Source organism: Bos javanicus, chromosome 24 (assembly GCF_032452875.1).
Source record: "Bos javanicus breed banteng chromosome 24, ARS-OSU_banteng_1.0, whole genome shotgun sequence".
NCBI classification, from domain to species: domain Eukaryota; kingdom Metazoa; phylum Chordata; class Mammalia; order Artiodactyla; family Bovidae; genus Bos; species Bos javanicus.
This window is the reverse complement of record NC_083891.1, coordinates 46,640,663-46,659,594: the sequence shown is the minus strand read 5'-3', so window position 1 is coordinate 46,659,594 and position 18,932 is coordinate 46,640,663. Positions and strand designations below refer to the sequence as shown.

General features: G+C 40.0%; 1 protein-coding gene across 4 annotated transcripts in view; it reads right to left on the bottom strand.

The window, feature by feature from the left end:
- The window catches only part of KATNAL2 (katanin catalytic subunit A1 like 2), a 110,685-nt gene extending 96,772 nt beyond the window's left edge, over positions 1–13,913 (bottom strand). Inside the window, exon 1 of one of the 4 annotated variants that reach the window (XM_061400096.1) lies at positions 13,747–13,913. In XM_061400096.1, the coding sequence (XP_061256080.1) occupies positions 13,747–13,797 (51 nt within the window). In that variant the 5' untranslated portion in view covers positions 13,798–13,913. The remainder of the gene's footprint in view (positions 1–13,746) is intronic. The other 3 variants (XM_061400095.1, XM_061400094.1, XM_061400098.1) reach the window with 3 other exon arrangements.
- Between the last annotated feature and the right edge of the window lie 5,019 nt (positions 13,914–18,932).

Here is an 18,932-nt window from a genome sequence, read left to right as displayed (position 1 = left end):
CAAATCAACTACACTACCATGCAGTCTAAGAGAAGAACAGCATAAATGAAAAATATTAGGAATAACAGAAAATTGAAACAGATCCACATGGAACTCAAGATATTAGAAGTATCAGACACAGACTTGAGGAAAACTATTTCAATCAATATAATTTACAATAGTCTATAAAAATCAAGTAGGAACAAATTTAACAAAAGATGTTGCAGATTTCTTTTGTGGGATGAATGGTATCCCCTTCTCCCCAAATTCATATACTGAAGCCCTAACCGTGAATAATTCAGAATGTGACTGTATTTAAAGACAGAGCCTTTAGGAGATTAATAAATTAAAATGAGGCCATTAGGGTGGGCCCTAATCCAATCTGACTGGTGTCCTTGGAAGAAGAGGAAATTTGGACATGTGAAGTGATGCCAGAGATGGTTCTCTAATATAGGAAATACCATGTTGAAGACACAGCAAAAAGGTGGCCACTTGCAAGCCAAGGAGAAAGGCCTCAGGATAAATCAAACCTGCCAACACCTTTTTCTTGGACATCTAGCCTCCAGAACTGTGAGAAAATAAATTTTTGCTGTTTAAGACACCCAGTCTGTGATATTTTGTTATGGCAGCCCTAGCAAAATAATGCAACCTCTATGCTGAAAATGACAAAATAGGGCTAAAAGATATTTAAAAAGTTATAACGTTTAAGAATTGAGAAAATGAATTTTTAAAGATGTTCTCCTTAAACTGATGTATAGATTGAATGCAATCTTATCAAAAGCTCAGTGAACTTGTTTATATAAATTGAAAATCTGATTCTGACATTTATGTGGAAATTTAGAACCAAGATGGCATTGAAAAATAGCTATGTCAGAGAATTTATACTACCAGTTTTTAAGGCTTAGTATTAAGCCACAATAATTAAGATAGTTTGATACTGACCTGGAGATAGATAAATCTATCAATCAAAAGGAACAGAGAGTTCAAAAATAAACCCACAAATATATGGTCATGTGATTTTTTACGAAGTTGCCACAGTAATTCAAAAATTTTTTAAAAGATGCTGGAGCAATTGGATAACCAAATAGGAAAAAAAAATAAACTTAACCCCTATGTCACATCAAACACACAAATTAACTGAAGATAATAATTCTATATGTTTAGGTACCTAAACATATAACATTTTGGGAGAAGGGGATACCATTCATCCCACAAAATAACATAACATCAGATAAAGCAAAAATTGACAAAATCAAAAGGAGAAATAGGCAAAAAATACAATTACAGTGAGAGATACTTATATGCCTTCGAACAAAAAGAAAAAATCTATAACATATAAAAGATTTGAACAACACAATTAAGAAATTTAACCATACGTTGAGCCATAAAACAATTCTCAACAAATGTCAGAGGACTGAAATCCTGTAGAATGTTGCTAGTAAATACAGCACAATTAAACTAGAAAACAATGTCCAAAAGGTATCAGCAGACCTCCCATATGTAAATAATACACTTCTAAATACTTATGAGTCAGGGAAAAATCATAATAGATATAAGGAAATATTTGGAACTGAATGAAAAAAGCAAAAGTCGTTCAGTTGAGTCCAACTCTTTGCGCCCCCATGGACTATACAGTCCATGGAATTCTCCAGGCCAGAATACTGGAGTGGGTAGCCTTTCTCTCCTCCAGGGTATCTTCCCAACACAGGGATGGAACCCAGGTCTCCTGCATTGCAGGTGGATTCTTTTCCAGCTGAGCCACAAGGGAATAAAAAAGAAAAATTAAAATGCTACATATTAAAACATATGGAAGCAGGCAAAGCGGTGATTAAAGGAAAATTTAAATCTTTAAATGCATCTGTTAAAAGAAAAAAGATAAATATTAAAAATTAAGCAAATATATTAATAAATTATAAAAAATAATAAAGCCAAGGAAAGTATAGAAAATAACCATTTTTTACACTTTTTTTATTCTTTTGAATTTTTTATTTTGTACTAGGGTATACCTGATTAACAATGTTATGATAGTTTCAGGTAAATAGCGAAGGGACTCAGTCATACATATACATGTATCCACTTCCCACCTCAATCCCCCTCCCATCCAGATTGCCACATAACACTGACTGGACTTCCATGTGCTATACGGTAGGTTGTTGGTTATCTGTTTTAAATACAGCAGTGTGTACATGTCCATCCCAAACTCCCTAACTATCCCTCCCATCCCCAGCAACCTAAGTTTGTTTTCTAAACCTGTGAATGTCTTTCTGTTTTGTAAGTTCATTTGTATCATTTCTTTTTAGATTTCACATATAAGGGATGTCATATGATATTTCTCCTTCTCTGTGTGACTTGACTTCCCTGGTGGCTCAGACAGTTAAGCGTCTGTCTACAATGTGGGAGACCCGGCTTCGATCCCTGGGTCGGGAAGATCCCCTGGGGAAGGAAATGGCAATCCACTCCAGTACTGTTGCCTGGAAAATCCCGTGGACAGAGGAGCCTGGTAGGCTACAGTCCATGGGGTCACAAAGAGTCGGACACGACTGAGCGACTTCACTTCACTTCTTCTCTGTCTGACTTACTTAATTCAGTATGACACTCTTTAGGTCCATCCATGTTACTGCAAATGGCATTATTTCATCCTTTTTAATGGCTGAGTAATAGTCCATTGTATATATGTAACACATCTTCTTTATCCATTCCTCTGTCAATGGACATTTAGACTGCTTACCTATCTTGGTTATTATAAACAGTGCTACAATGAACACTGGGGTGTATGTATCCTTTCAGATTATGTTTTTCTCTGGATAGATATATGCCCAGGAGTGGGATTGTAGGGTCATATGGTAGCTCTGTTTTTAGTTTTTTAAGAACCTCCATAGGAGAAGGCAATGGCACCCCACTCCAGTACTCTTGCCTGGAAAATCCCATGGATGGAGGAGCCTGGAGGCTGCAGTCCATGGGGTCGCTAAGAGTCGGACACGACTGATCGACTTCACTTTCACCTTTCACTTTCATGCGCTGGAGAAGGAAATGGCAACCCACTCCAGTGTTCTTGCCTGGAGAATCCCAGGGACGGGGGAGCCTGGTAGGCTGCCATCTCTGGGGTCGCACAGAGTCGGACACAACTGAAGCGACTTAGCAGCAGCAGCATACTGTTCTTCATAGTGACTGTACCAATTTATATTCCCACCAACAGACTAGAAGGGTTCCCTTCTCTCCGTACCTTCTCCAGCGTTTGTTGTTTGTAGATCTTTTGATGCTAGCCTTCTGGCTGGTATGAGGTGATAGCTCATTGTTGTTTTGATTTGCAAAGAAATAATAATTTTAAGACCGCAAAAGTAGAGAAACAGAAATCAAACAGACCATAGACAGGATCAACAAAACTTGGTTCTTTGAAAAGACTGACAAAATTGATAAACCTTTGGTAAGACTAATGAAGAAAAATAAGAGAAGGCACAAAAAAACCAATGTAAGAATAAAAAGGGAAGATGGTTACAGATTCCATATATATTTAATTTTTTAAGAAAGGATATTATGAAAAAAAAAAAGAAAGGATATTATGAACAATTATGCCAATAAATTTGAAAATTTAGATGAGATAAATAAATTCTAAAAAAACATAACATACCAAATCAACAGCAAAAAGAAATTTTAAAGTACCAACAGTTTTGATGAAAATAACCTGAATTTGTTAAAAACCACGCAATAAACAAACAAAAAACAAAGCAAAACACTTTCTACGGGAAATCCATTCTCAGATTTCTTTCAAGGCAAATTCTACCATTCAATGAAAAACACAATGGCAATCTTCATAATTTTTACTACTGAATGAAGAAGAGGGAATATTTCTTAATTTTTATGAGGACAACATATCTTTCATACTAAAACCTGACAAAGACACTCAAAAGAGGAAAACAATAGGCCAGTCTCACTCATTAATATAGATGGAAAAAGTCTAAGCAAAATATTAGCAAACTGAATCACCATTATGTAACATCAAACTTCAGCATATCCCAGGAATGAGATAAGACTGTTTAATATTAGAGAATCAAACAACATAGTTAATGCACCACATTATAAAATAAAGGGAAATATTATAATCACTTTAACAAATGTAGAAAAGTATTTGGTAAAAATCAACACACTTCTTTGATTTAAAAAAAGAACTCTAAGCACACTATTTTATATTGCTAAAATAAGATCAACATACAAAATCAATTGCATTTCTACATATTAGTAATAAATATAAAATTAAATTTTAAAAACCAAGAAACCATTTACAATGATATGAAAACCGTTTAGAGTGGTATCAAGAACTACAAGTATTTCTAACAAAAATGGGCAAGTTTTCTATGCAGAAAACTCTAAACTGCTACTGAAAAAAATTAAGGAAGCCAGAATAAAAAGAGAAACCATACTCTTCAATTGGAGAATTCTTTGTAATTCTCATTATTTTTAAATCATCAATTCTTCTCAAATTTATTCTTCCAACTCAATGCCATCTCAATCAAAATTTAGCAACCTTTGTGGAATTTGACAAGTTGATTCTAAAATATGTAAACACATGTCAATAATAGTGTGACCATTTGACAAAAAAGAACAAGTGAGAAGTCTTTGCTCTAGAGGATATCAAGAATGGATTGGCGTTTAGTCACTAAACAAGTGTCTGACTCTTTTGCGGCCCCACGGACTGTAGGCTGCCAGGCTCCTCTGGCGATTTCCTAGGCAAGAACATTGGAGTGGGTTGCCATCTCCTTCTCCAGGGGATTTTTCCAACCCAGGGATCAATCCTGCGTTTCCTGCATTGGCAGGAGGATTCTTTACCACTGAGCCACCTGGGGAAGCCCATAAAGAATGGATATAACTTAAAAAATGAAAAAAATAAAAATAAAAGAATGGATACAACTATATTTCTAAGACAGTGTGGCACTGGCATAGGAAATAGACAAAAAGACCAATGGAACAGACTTGAGGACCCAGAAACAATTTTGCCTATTTTCTTATATCTTGTTTTTCTCCTTTTTATAATCATGTTTTCCATAAATGTTTAAACATATTTATAACAACTGTTTTTAAAGACCCCCCCATCCGCCAATTCTGTCTTTTGTTGTATTGCTGAGTCTTCTGTTGACGGATTTTTGTCGTTTTGGCACATTTTCCTGTTTTTTATGACCGCTAGCAGTTTTTTCCTTGGATGCCAGTCCTCCAAATCTCTAGATTATATTACCTTCTTTTAAGTATGTTGAGGGTTTGGGAGAAGCAGATCGTTCAGTTATTTGCAGGTAATTCTGATCCTATTAAGCTTTGTTAGAAAAGAGGTTATGTAAAGTCATGTTTATTCTAAGACTAGTTTTGTGCCAAGTCTCTTCAGTTGTGTCTGACTCTGCGACCCCATGGACTGTAGCCCACCAGGCTCCTCTGTCTATGGGAATCTCCAGGCAAGAATACTGAAGTGGGTTGCCATGCCCTCCTCCAGGGGAATCTTCCCTCACGCACTGCCTTCCTAGAATCTCCAGTAAATGCTCTGCTGTTCCACAAGAGGTCTCCACTCAGGTTGGTTGGACTTCAAACATCGCAGTGTTACACGAGCACGGGTAGCTGTTCCTCTTACAGTTCCCTGATAATTGGCTTTACCCCAGCTTCAAACATTTCCACTCTGTGTATGCACAGCTTAGTATTCAGCCCAAAACTCAGAAGCATGGAGCAATTTGTTTGCCAAGCTGCCTCCTCTCTGGTCCTCTTCCATCCCCATTCTAACCACCGAAGTCTTCCCAAATTCAGCTCCCTGTCTCATCTCTGCAAAACTGCTGGTACTATTTGCTGTATCACATTTGAAAGCAGGAAGCTGTATAAATTTTTTTAAATGTACACAAGACTGATCTGAATGGAGAGATATATACTTTTTATACTTAAAAATAAAATCTATTAAAATTAATATAGTTGTTTTTTTTTTACAAAAGAAAGAAAGGATGTTAACACAAAACACCAAATGTACAAATTCACATCTGTATATTCTCAGTTATGTGGTTAAAAGTAGGGGAATAAAGAAAAAAAAAAACACATCTCCAAAAGTATCAATGTGACATTAGCAAAATGTTCCAGGTTGTCTGATCAGTCTCCCTTTCTTGGTCCAGGTACAGAAAAAATGTGGTTCAACATCAGCCACAGCATTTTTAAAGATCCCCACAAGGCTACACCGGTGGTCAGCAGTGAAGTAGTTAATCTTCCTTAAGTAAGGAAGAGCAGAGCAGAGCACTTAAAACATGAGTTACTTAAAATTCAGCTTAGCTTATGGTGATTTAGAGCTCATTTAATTAGTATTTAGAACTGCATATTGTTTATAGCTATTGGTATTTCAATAGACGCTTAAATGTTTGAACATTTAAAGTTTAATAAGCCTTAGTTCTCTGAAGAAAAACATTGATGTAATTAAATTTTCAATTACCCTAGTTTTTTTGTTTTTTTTTTTTAGGGGACCATGTGATTAATAAAAGCTAAGGCATTTAACAACACTCATTTAAAAACCTAATCTGCCACCTCATTAATTAGTTAACACTTATAGTAGGTATTTTTTTAATATAAAAGTTTCACACAAGCAAAGTCACAACTTTTGAAAAGTACCTGTAATGACGAGTGAGAATAAATAAAAGTAATTTTGTATCAGATTATTTTGCACATGAATGTGTGGCTCAATTATGGCTTTCTAAAAACTGTTCTTCTGCATTGATACCAATTACTGTTTGTTTGGTTTAAATTCTGTGGTCAAATTAAAAACAATGAAGCAATTGCTCCTCAGAGTTCCTTTCCCTCAGGATCTTACCTTCAAGTGGGGAAAAAAAAAAAACAGTGGCAGAGGTTTACAAATTGGACACAGCTTTATTTTAATTAAACACTAAATTTAAAATGGAATAGGAGAAAATTCTCCACTCACAGATCTTTGCTACCCACAGATCATTACGGTACCACACAGGAGGTCATGATGCACACCCAGAACTACTGGATCACAACCTGAATGTTCAAAACATCCCAGGTGTTCAGTGTGCACACTAAAGACTCAGAAGCCCTTCTGAAACATTATCAGTTTACCAGTCAGAAAAGAAACTTACCAGAGTTCTTGCCCTCAAGGAGCTTATAGTCTACTGGGGTCAGGGGAAGGGAAAGGACGGGAAAGGAAAAGGTCATGACAAGGAAAAATCCAATTATAATTTACTGGGATAAAGGTGGCATGGTGATGTCTACTCTTTGCATCAAGGAGGGGCACTTTGTCAACTTTGGAAAAGGCTGACCAAAAGGGGCAAGTTTAGATCCTAAAGAACAAAACTGTAAGGGACAGAGAAAGATAAGAGCATTAAAGAGGCCAAGAAGGAAAACAGAACTCTAGGAGACTGTAGTATCATGAAAACCAAGAGGCGTTTCCTAAGGCTAATCGGCAGTTTCAACGCCCAAAACATCACGGGTATCTCAAAACACCATGTTTTTACACATAGTAGTCACTAAGTAAGTGTTCATTGTAGGAGCTGATGAATAAATGTATATTTACACCTCAGTGTTAAGTAAAAACCAGTATACGAATTGAAAAGTATCTAACTCCCATTCTTAAGCTCAGCCACCAACCCCTATCATATGCAAATAAATAACCGTATTTAAAAGTAAATTTTAACATACAAACAAGTATGACAAATGCCTGATTTGAAACCCACAATAACAAAACAAACCTATCATTTAGATACGAATCATATATTAGTTGATTTTTTTTAAATTCACCTCTTGCAAAAGCAACTAGTGCGAGTCTTTGTACCCAGTAGACAATACATATCTGTAAAACAAAAACTGTTCTAGAGATTGTTTCTCTCTGCTGTCTCCCCAAATCACATTAAAATGATGGTAAAGGAATTTTTTTAAAAAAGGAAAGAGTAAGTACAAATTTTGCTCTGAACAGTGAAGCGAAACCCCCCACCCCCAAACAACTGCCTTTCCCTGTTTAACTCCAACAGGGATAGGAAGCATGCTTGTTTTGCCCTCATTCCCTGTAGGAAAGCGAAGAGCATTTCTTGGAGAAACTGAAAACCTCAGAGCAAATATCTACAGAAACTGGCTTCTGTGGATGTCCCAATAAAAAAGCTCCTGCCTACCTGATCATCCAACAGAAAAACCCATCCCTATTTGAGGAGCCTCTTCTAAAGCTCACAGATTCTAATTCGCTTTTAGGTGTCTTACCTCAGGCAAGGTTCACTAGATTTCTGAGGAAAACCTACATGAAAGACAGAGCACCAGGGAAAAAAAGCAAAGAAAAACTAGAGAGGAAATGTTAGGGGAAGCACACTGAAACCGCCCACCCTGGCCAGACACCATGGTAACCATTTGCATGAGTTGTTTTATGACAGGAGATCCTGATAAGGAATAAGGAACTAATAAGCCACCACCAACCGGAAGAATTCAGGAAAGGTCTAAAGGAGACACCTCGTGTCCGTCCGCTTCCCAGAATCCCTCTCGCTAGCATCCATCTTGGCTGAACCATGCGTGCGCCACCAGGAAAGACTCTGAATTAGAATGATTGGCCAAAGACCACCCGGAAACTAATCCCATCACCATAAAACTGTGAGACTGCAAGCCACGCAGCAGAGCACTTCTCCTGGGTTCCCTTACCCTACTGCTCTCCCCCCGGGTGCCCTTTCCCAATAAAATCTCTTGCTTTGTCAGCACACGTGTCTCCTCGGACAATTCATTTCCTAGTGTTAGACAAGAGCCCAGTTTTGGGCCCTGGAAGGGGTCCGTCTTCCTGCAACAGAAACAGACACAATACTAGGAGCAAAAGACAAAAAGGGAAGGGGGTGGGGCAGGGAGGGAGAGGAAACCTTCACAGTTAAAAGGAGTCATGAAAACGGAACACTGAGACAATAAGAAAGTATCTGGAAATAAAAATACGAAAGCAGAAATTTAAAACTCAACCAAATCAGATAAAAAGTTGACGAGGTCTCTTGATAAGAAAAAACAAGAGTAAGCATTGTAAAATAAAACAGAAACCAGCATGTTACAGATTCCATATGGAAGTCAAACATTCAATGAATAGGACTTCCAGGAAAGGAAAACAGGAAAACGAAAGGAAGGGAGGGAGGGAAGAAGGACAAGAGAGAAAGAAAGGAAGAGCAAGAGGGAAAAAGAGAGAGAGAGAGAGAAATTATCTAAAGAAAGAAATAATACAAGAATATTTTCCAGAATTGAGGGCATGAATTCCCTGATCTAAATGGCCCATAACTTCATACCAGCACTGGGAATGAAAAAGAATTCTCAACAAGTGATATCTTCATGAAAATTCAGAAACTAGAGATGGTAAGGAGAAGATTCTAAAAGGATTCAGGGAATGAATAACATCACGCTTGTTGCTACCCCACTGGAAGCTAAAAAATAATGGAGAAATGCCTCCTCAAATGACATGAAATCAATTCCAACCTAGAGTATCAGTCTCAGCCACACCATCAACAAGGTGAGAGAAGGACAGAGTTGCACGCATAGTGTGCATGCATGCCAAGTCGCTTCAGTCATCTCCTGCACTGGCAGGCAGGTTCTTCACCTGGAAAGCCACTTCATACACTGCTGCTTTGTCTGGATGTATGTGCATACGTACTTCAAAAACTTTGCCTCCCGTGTGCCCTTTCTCTGGCAGCCACTGGTTGGTGTATTTTGCTAAAACAGGGATATAAGGCAAGAAGGAGGAAAAAGGAACTTCCCTGGTGGCCCAGCGGTTGAGAATCTGCCTGCCAATGCAGAGGACATGGGTCTCATCTCTGGTCGGGGGACGATCCCACACGCCTCAGGGCAACAACGCCATTGGGCCGCACCTAGTGACCAGGGAGCAGCAACTACTGAAGCCCTAGTGCCCCGAGCCTGAGCTCTACATCAAGAGGAGCCATCACAATGAGGAGACTGCATATTGCAGCTAGAGAGTAGCCCCCGTTCTCTGCAACTTAGAGAAAACCCACACAGCAACCAAGACCCAGCACAACCAAAAATGAATAAATAAATTGTTTAAGTCACTCTTCTAAACAAAAGGAAAGAAGGAAAAGAAAAAAACCTGAAAATTTTCTTGGTGAGCTTCACCACATGGAGAGGAGGTTTACAGTTTCTTCAGAAAATTTAGGAAGAAAGTAGTATCAAATATACAGAAAAGTAAACCTAAGAATAAGGCAGAGTTTAGTCAGACTTTATTTTTCTGGGCTCCAAAATCACTGCAGATGGTGACTGCAGCCATGAAATTAAAACACGCTTACTCCTTGGAAGGAAAGTGATGACCAACCTAGATAGCATATTCAAAAGCAGAGACATTACTTTGCCAACAAAGGTCCGTCTAGTCAAGGCTATGGCTTTTCCTGTGGTCATGTATGGATGTGAGAGTTGGGCTGTGAAGAAGGCTGAGTGCTGAAGAATTGATGATTTTGAACTGTGGTGTTGGAAGACTCTTGAGAGTCCCTTGGACTGCAAGGAGATCCAACCAGTCCATTCTGAAGGGGATCAGCCCTGGGATTTCTTTGGAAGGAATGATGCTAAAGCTGAAACTCCAGACTTTGGCCGCCTCATGCGAAGAGTTGACTCGTTGGAAAAGACTCTGATGCTGGGAGGGATTGGGGACAGGAAGAGAAGGGGACGACAGAGGATGAGATGGCTGGATGGCATCACTGATTCGATGGACGTGAGTCTGGGTGAACTCCGGGAGCTGGTGATGGACAGGGAAGCCTGGCGTGCTGGGATTCATGGGGTTGCAAAGAGTCGGACACGACTGAGAGACTGAACTGAAGCTACGACTGAGTCCTATCCCACAGTTAAATAAAAAATAAAATACAACCACAGTTTACCATATGGCTCAGCTGTGAATAATGGTTTCATGGTCGGATTAATATACACAATTATACTGAATTTGTATTTAATCAAAAATTGTGATAAAACGATCTTGGGAGAATGGAGGAAGGGAAGTATGGGCCAGAGAGAAAGAGAGAGGATGGGGAAGGAAAGAGGTAGGATAAAAAAAAGCCAAATGCTCGCTTTCCATCAAAGTAAGTAGAATTTGCATCTGACAATGGAAAATCAAAATTCAGAAATTTTAACTTGTTATTTTGAAGAAGGGCAAAAGTAGTTGCTTCTGGGGAGCAATACTTGAGGGTGTGAAAGGGAGCAGGAAACTTTCTTAAGTTCTGTAGAACTATTAAATCTTTTAAAACTGAGTGCTGACATTACATTATTTAAAACAAAAATGCAATTGAAATATATATATATGAGAACATATATATTTAAATTTGAAACAATAAAAATCACCCAAATAAAGAGGAAGTATTCTTGAAATCCAATACAGTAGATAACATAGATGATCAAGTTCCTATGGACATACATCAGATTCACTGATTATCTTCCCCACCTCAATCTATCCCCTCCACAGGCCCCTAATTAGTAAAATTCCTTGCATTTAGACCCCAGGAGTTTAAGACATCAATAAGCATACCTAAATATGGCTCTCCCTAGTGCCATCTTGCAATGGCAACCCACTCCAGTACTCTTGCCTGGAAAATCCCATGGACGGAGGAGCCTAGTAGGCTGCAGTCCATGGGGTCGCTAAGAGTCGGACATGACTGAGCGACTTCACTTTCACTTTTCACTTTAATGCACTGGAGAAGGAAATGGCAACCCACTCCAGTGTTCTTGCCTGGAGAATCCCAGGACAGCGGAGCCTCGTGGGTTGCCGTCTATGGAGCCACACAGAGTCGGACACGACTGAAGCGACTTAGCAGCAGCAGCAGCAGTGCCATCTTGGGAACAGAACAAAAAAACAAGATTGGGCCTCTGTCTTCAAGTCACGTGAATTCTGTCTGAGAGGCAATATCACATGCAGGAAACAGGTAATACCATAAATTAATCACAATTAAATAATAACCTACATGGCACAAACTATATAGAGTTCAGAAACATGTCAGATTTGAGAGAATGTTCCTAGAGCAGTGGGAGGCAAAGAGGAAGTTGGGCCACAACATTACCATGCTCTGTAGATCATGTCAAGGTGGTACTTTTATCCTGAGTATAATGGAAAGCCATTAAAAGGATCCTAGCCAAGGAGTGACACAATTTTAAGATCACTCTGATCGTTGGAGGAAAAATTGACTGAAAGGAGGTAAAACCAACAGGGGGAATGGTTAAGAGGCTATTGAAATGGTTCAAGTGATAGATTATGGTGGCTTGTACCCAGATAAAGGCTGTAGAAATATTTATTATTAAAGACTCATTATATAAATAGAACCTGTAAGATTTGCTGATGCCTTCCTTAAGCAGGAATTAGCAGGAAGAAGGAGCTAAGGATGACTCTCAGAATTCTGATTTGAGCCACTGGGTGGATGGTGGTTTCACATTCCCAGATAGAGGAAGACTGGAAAAGCTACAAGTTTTAGAGGGGAAGGTTAAGAGTTAGCAGTTGAACAAGTTAACATTCAGATACTTGATTCTCCACTGGATTTGTCAAGTAGTCAATTGATTTATCATCCTTTCTGTGTTCCATATTCTAGGATATCACATGGCTCAGCAAAGAAGTCCAGTCTAAAGTCAGTTTAAGGGAGCTGCTGGCATACAGATGGCACTGGAAGTCATGAAGATGTATGAGACTATCTAGGGCAGTGGTTTTCCAACCTGGAGTCTGAATTTAAGATGCACGTTTCAATATCCTCATCCCAGAGAGCTCCTGATTCTGTAATTCTCAGGGAGGTGCAGAAATCTGCTTTATTAAGAGCCATCCCCAAATGTTTTGATGCCGGTGGTTCAGGCTCAGGTTGGAAGGGCTTAAGCACAACCCAGAGGCGACAAAGTGGCAATAGCTAGTGTAGCCAATCCTTTCCATGAGTTGGAAAGAAACTGCAGAAGTTGGAGAGACACTGCTAGGTAGAGGGAGTGTAAGGCCAAAGGGTTACCTTTCATTGTGTATTATTAGCTTCTTTTTAAAGGTGGGAAACAGTAGAGTGGTGGTTCATAATCTTGGCTACACATTGCAATCGAGATTGAGATCACAACTGAGGTTTTAAAAACTATCAATGAACAGGATACACCAAAACCAGTAAATCAGAATCTCTGCAGGTGGAGCTTAAATATCAGTAGTTTTCAACTAAAAAAAAAAAAAAAAAAAATGTTTGTAATCATTTTCCCCTTGAAGTATTGTTATATCCTCGATGCCTGGCATATAATACAGCTTCAATTTACGGTTTTTGTTGTGGAAAATATTGTTGAGCCAGTTAGCTAAGGACACAGATAATAGGTAACACTATGTATTGTAAAATTCATGTAATCTTTGTGTGAAAGGATTATAGTCCAATTACCTTACTTTCTACTGCGGGAACGGAAGCCTGAAAGAGGAATTAAATTCCTAAAGTCTCAACCTTGGTAGTAGTGAATCAGGACCAGAACCCCGTATTCCAACTCCCAAGTCAGTGTTATCCTGCGTTTCAACAATTTCATTTTGACCATACTCTAAATCCGCTCACTCATCAAGACTCAGCCTGCCTGATAATAATGCCTTCCCCTCAACACCTCATCTCCTCAGTCACAAACTCTGCCGTCTCTTTCATCAAACAGTAGTCGAGCCCAAATTCGACTTTCTTTCCGCAACCCCGCTTCAACCCTAGTCCCCAGACTTTGCGCTTGCGCCACAAGAGCAGCGGACTCTGTCGCCATAGCAACTGGACACAGGAATCGGCCCGCAGCAAGAGGAGAGGAGTTTCTGATAGTATATGCTTTCCTTACCGCTTCCCGAGCCTGATGGGTGAACCTGAGGGTCTGGTAAGATAGCTCCATCAGGACGCTGCGTTAGGAACCGAGAGTAGGAAGAAAAGGAGCCAGTTATTAGGCCGACCAGTACAGCCACCAAGGCAGGTCAGGGAAATCTGACGCTTAACCAGCCCGCCCCCTTCAGGATTGGCCAGAGTTTAGACATGCCGGCCAATCACTGGACAAAGATGGATTCTTTCCGCATGCCAATCAACGTTAAAATATTCCTGTTAATCCGGAGCTTTTGCACCACACTGGCCAATCGAGAGACACAAAGGGGATGATTGGCAGTTCAGTTCATTTCAGATGCTCGGTAGTGTCCGACTCTTTGCGACCCGGTGGACTGAAGCTCGCCAGGCTTCCCCGTCTTCACCAACTCCCGGAATTTATTCAAACTCATATCCGTTGAGTCGGTGATGCCATCCAGCCATCTCATCCTCTCTCGTCCCCTTCTTCTGCCTTCAATCTCTGCCAGCTTCAGGGTCTTTTCAAATGAGTCGTTTCTTCTCATCTGGTGGCCAAAGTATTGGAGCTTCAGCTTCAGCATCAGTCCTTGTAATGAATATTCAGGACTGATTTCCTTTAAGATGGACTGGTTGGATCTCCTTGCAGTCCAAGGGACTCTCAAGAGTCTTCTCCAACACCACAGTTCAAAAGCATCAATTCTTTGGCGCTCAGCTTTCTTTATGGTCCAACTCACACATCCATACATGACTACTGGAAAAATAGCTTTGACTAGACGGACCTTTGTTGGTAAAATGATGTCTCTGCTTTTTAATATGGTGTCTAGGTTGGTCATAGATTTTCTCCCAAGGAGCAAGTGTCTTTTAATTTCATGGCTGCAATGATTTTGGAGTGATCCGCAGTGATTTTGGAGCCCCAAAAAATAAAGTCTGGCACTGTTTCCACTGTTTCTCCATATATTTGCCATGAACTGATGGGACCAGATGCCATAATCTTAGTTTTTGGAATGTTGAGTTTTAAGCCAACTTAAAGCTTCTGTTTCATCCAGCCAGGCATTTCACATGATGTACTCTACATATAAGTTAAATAAGCACGGTAACAATATACAGCCTTGACGTCCTCCTTTCCTGATTTGGAACCAGTGTGTTGTTCCATGTCCAGTTCTAACTGTTACTTCTTGACCTACATACAGATTTCTCAGGAGGCAGGTCAAGTGGTCTGGTATGCCCACCTCTTTAAGAATTTTCCAGTTTCTTATGCTCCACAAAGTCAAAGGCTTTGGCGTGGTCAATAAAGCAGAGGTAGATGTTTTTCTGGAACTCTCTTGCTTTTTCCCATACAGGTATGACCTAAATCAAATCCCTTATGATTATACAGTGGAAGTGACAAATAGATTTAAGGGCCTAGATCTGATAGATAGAGTGCCTGATGAACTATGGAATGAGGTTCGTGACATTGTACAGGAGACAGGAATCAAGACCATCCCCATGGAAAAGAAATGCGAATGGAATGATGCTAAAGCTGAAACTCCAGACTTTGGCCACCTCATGCGAAGAGTTGACTCATTGGAAAAGACTCTGATGCTGGGAGGGATTGGAGGTAGGAGGAGAAGGGGACGACAGAGGATGAGATGGCTTGATGGACGTGAGTCTGGGTGAACTCCGGGAGTTGGTGGACAGGGAAGCCTGGCGTGCTGCGATTCATGGGGTCGCAAAGAGTCAGACATGACTGAGCGACTGAACTGAACGGATGTTGGGAATTTGATCTCTGGTTCCTCTGCCTTTTCCAGCTTGAACATCAGGAAGTTCACGGTTCACATACCTGAAGCCTGGCTTGGAGAATTTTGAGCATTACTTTGCTAGCATGTGAGACGAGTGCAATTAGTGTGCAGTTGTTTGAGCATTCTTTGGCATTGCTTTTCTTTGGGATTGGAATGAAAACTGACCTGTTTCAGTCCTGTGGCCACTGCTGAGTTTTCCAAATGTGCTGGCATATTGAGTGCAGCACTTTCACAGCATCATCTTCCAGGATTTGAAAGAGCTCAAGTGGAATTCCATCACCTCCACTAGCTTTGTTTGTAGTGATGCTTCCTAAGGCCCACTTGACTTTGCATTCCAGGATGTCTGGCCTTAGGTGAGTGATCAAACCATTGAGAGAATGAATTCCTAGGCAGGTTGAAAAGAAGTCAGGGAGTCTCTGAGGAGACAGGAATCTGGGGTTCTCGAGGAGGATATAGGGGTCTGGAATTCTCAAGGAGGAGGAAAGGACAAACTTTTTTTTTTTCCTACATTCCTTAGTCTTAGTCACATAAAACGTTTTTTTCTTTAAGCCCTGATGATTACAGGAACTGATGATTACACAACAAACAACTTAACTTAAACTCTGTACTAAGGATTACACAACACAATATATCCTGCTTGAGGACAGTTTCTCCTACCTGAAAACCTTCTGACTAATCCTGATATCTTAGAATGTAAATTATGGAAGTTGGTCTAATAAGATCTTTCTATTCTTAAGTTCTGATCCTGTTATCCTAAAATGTAAATTGTGGGAGTGGATCTGGTAAAATTTTCACAAACTTGAGATTCTTTTGATTTATTGTAATAACTAATTTAAAAATATATAATTCTCTTGCTGAAGATTAGTGTAGGGCACTCTCCACCCCCTTCTGATGTCAGAAGTTTTCTCTGTCCCTTTTCACTGTAATAAAAATTCTGCCACACAGGAGCCCTGAGTGGTCAAGCCAGTCTCTGGTCCCAAAACTAAATCTTCTTCGGAGATCACGAATCCGAGACATTTCACTGTAAACTATCACCATCGTAGTTATCTGGGTCATGAAGATCTTTTTTGTATAGTTCTTGTGTATATTCTTGCCACCTCTTCTTAATATCTTCTGTTTCTGTTAGGTCCATACCATTTCTGTCCTTTATTGTGCTCATCTTTGCATGAAATGTTCCCTTGGTATCTCTAATTTTCTTGAAGAGATCTCTAGTCTTTCTCATTCTATTGTTTTCCTCTATTTCTTTGCATTGATCGCTGAGGAAGGCTTTCTTATCTCTCTTTGCTATTCTTTGGAACTCCACATTCAAATGGGTATATGGTTCCTTTTCTCCTTTGCCTTTCATTTCTCTCCTTTTCTCAACTATTTGTAAGGCCTCATCAAACAAGCATTTTGCCTTTTTGCATTTCTTTTTCTTGGGGATAGTCTTGGTCACTGCCTCCTGTACAATGTCACAAACCTCCATCCATAGTTCTTCAGGCACCCTGTCTATCAGATCTAGTCCCTTGAATCTATTTCTCGCTTCTACTGTATAATTGTAAGGGATTTGATTTAGGTCACATCTGAATGGTGTAGTGGTTTTCCCTATTTTCTTCAATTTCAGTCTGAATTTGGCAATAAGGAGTTCATGATCTGAGCCACAGTCAGCTCCTGGTCTTGTTTTTGCTGACTGTATAGAATTTCTCCATCTTTGGCTGCAAAGAATATAATCAATGTGATTTTGATATTGACCATCTGATGATGTCCATGTGAATGGTCGTCTCGTGTGTTGTTGGAAGAGGATGTTTGATATGACCAGTGCGTTCTCTTGGCAAAACTCTTATTAGCCTTTGAGCTACTTCATTCTGTACTCAAGGCCAAATTTTTCTGTTACTCCAGGTATCTTTTGACTTCCTACTTTTGCATCCCAGTCCCCTATAATGAAGACGACATCTTTTTTGAGTGTTAGTTCTAGAAGGTCTTGTAGGTCTTCATAGAACCATTCAACTTCAGCTTCTTCAGCATTACTGGTCGGGGCTTAGACTTGGATTACTGTGATATTGAATGGTTTTCCTTGGAAACGAACAGAGATCATTCTGTCATTTTTGAGACTTCATCTAAGTACTGCATTTTGGACTCTTTTGTTTATTATGATGGCTACTCCATTTCTTCTAAGGGATTCTTGTCCACAGTAGTAGATATAATGGTCATCTGAGTTAAATTCACCCATTCCAGTCCATTTTAGTTCACTGATTCCTAAAATGTCTGTTACACGAGTGTATGTTCCTCGGTTCTTTGTCTCGTCACAACAAAGATTTGGAGCAACAGACATTAAAGCCCTCGCACGTCACAGCTCTCGGGTCTTGGACAAACCGTGCTACAGCTCTTAGGCAAATCAGTGTTACAGCTCTATTTTATTTAGAAGATAGCAGGAGAGAGAGAGAGAGTGAGAGACATAGAGAAAGAAAAGAGCGCACGCACGCGGGAGAGAGTCCGTGAGAAAGCGCTTTGGCTCCTCCTTTTATATGTTTTTTCCTCCACCTGGGCCTACCCTATGCAAATTGGGCTTAGCCAGGAGTGCCCGGAGCCGGCATATTGCATACTGAGTGCATATTGCATATTGAGTGCAGCACTTTCCACAGCATCATCTTTCAGGATCTGGAATAGCTCAACTGGAATTCTATCACTGCCGGGAGCCAGCGTGAGGAGCTCCACCCATGACAAAGGTCATGAGGAAGGAGGCTCGGCATACGCAAAGGCGGGATCGAGCCTCAGGAGTCCCCCTGGAAATTCTCGAACATCTACCCCCAAAACCAGAGTTGCCTACTTTCTGCTTTGTGCTTTCACCTATACCTCTGACTTTACAGGGGGCTGTCCCCCACTACCTCTCTCTGAAAAAGAGTTAGCTTACAGCTCCAGTTAATAATTCCTGAGTGTGACACTGTTTCAACCTCCAAACTCCTTTGGAAATCCTCTAGCCTGCCTGAATAGGTTTTTCCGGCCACATGTGATTGTTCAGAGCCTCCCAACTGTGAGAGGCATGAGATGTTCTAAACTGTCTAAATATAGATTCCTTTGAGCAGTTAAAAGATTGATTAGAAATTGTATTGGTGAAGGGATTTTCACTTGTTGGGCCAATGTTTGCTGCTAAGTCTCCATATCCCTTACCTGCTGTGTCCCTGGCAGTGTATTGATTAATATAATTGGTGTAAATAGTGGCTTTAATGTTTGTAACCTGGGACCCTTGAGTTAATTCTTTTTCTTGTTATAGCCCACCACACCTTTGCTCTGTAGGAATGCAACTTTATCTAATGCTTTTGGAGGGTGGCACTTGACTTATCACCTTTAGAGAAAAATAAGTTTTCTGAAGAAAGGGTCTTAAAAGGTTAACAGGCCTCCGGGCCAGAAGATGATGCAAATCACCTAAGCTTTTGCATAT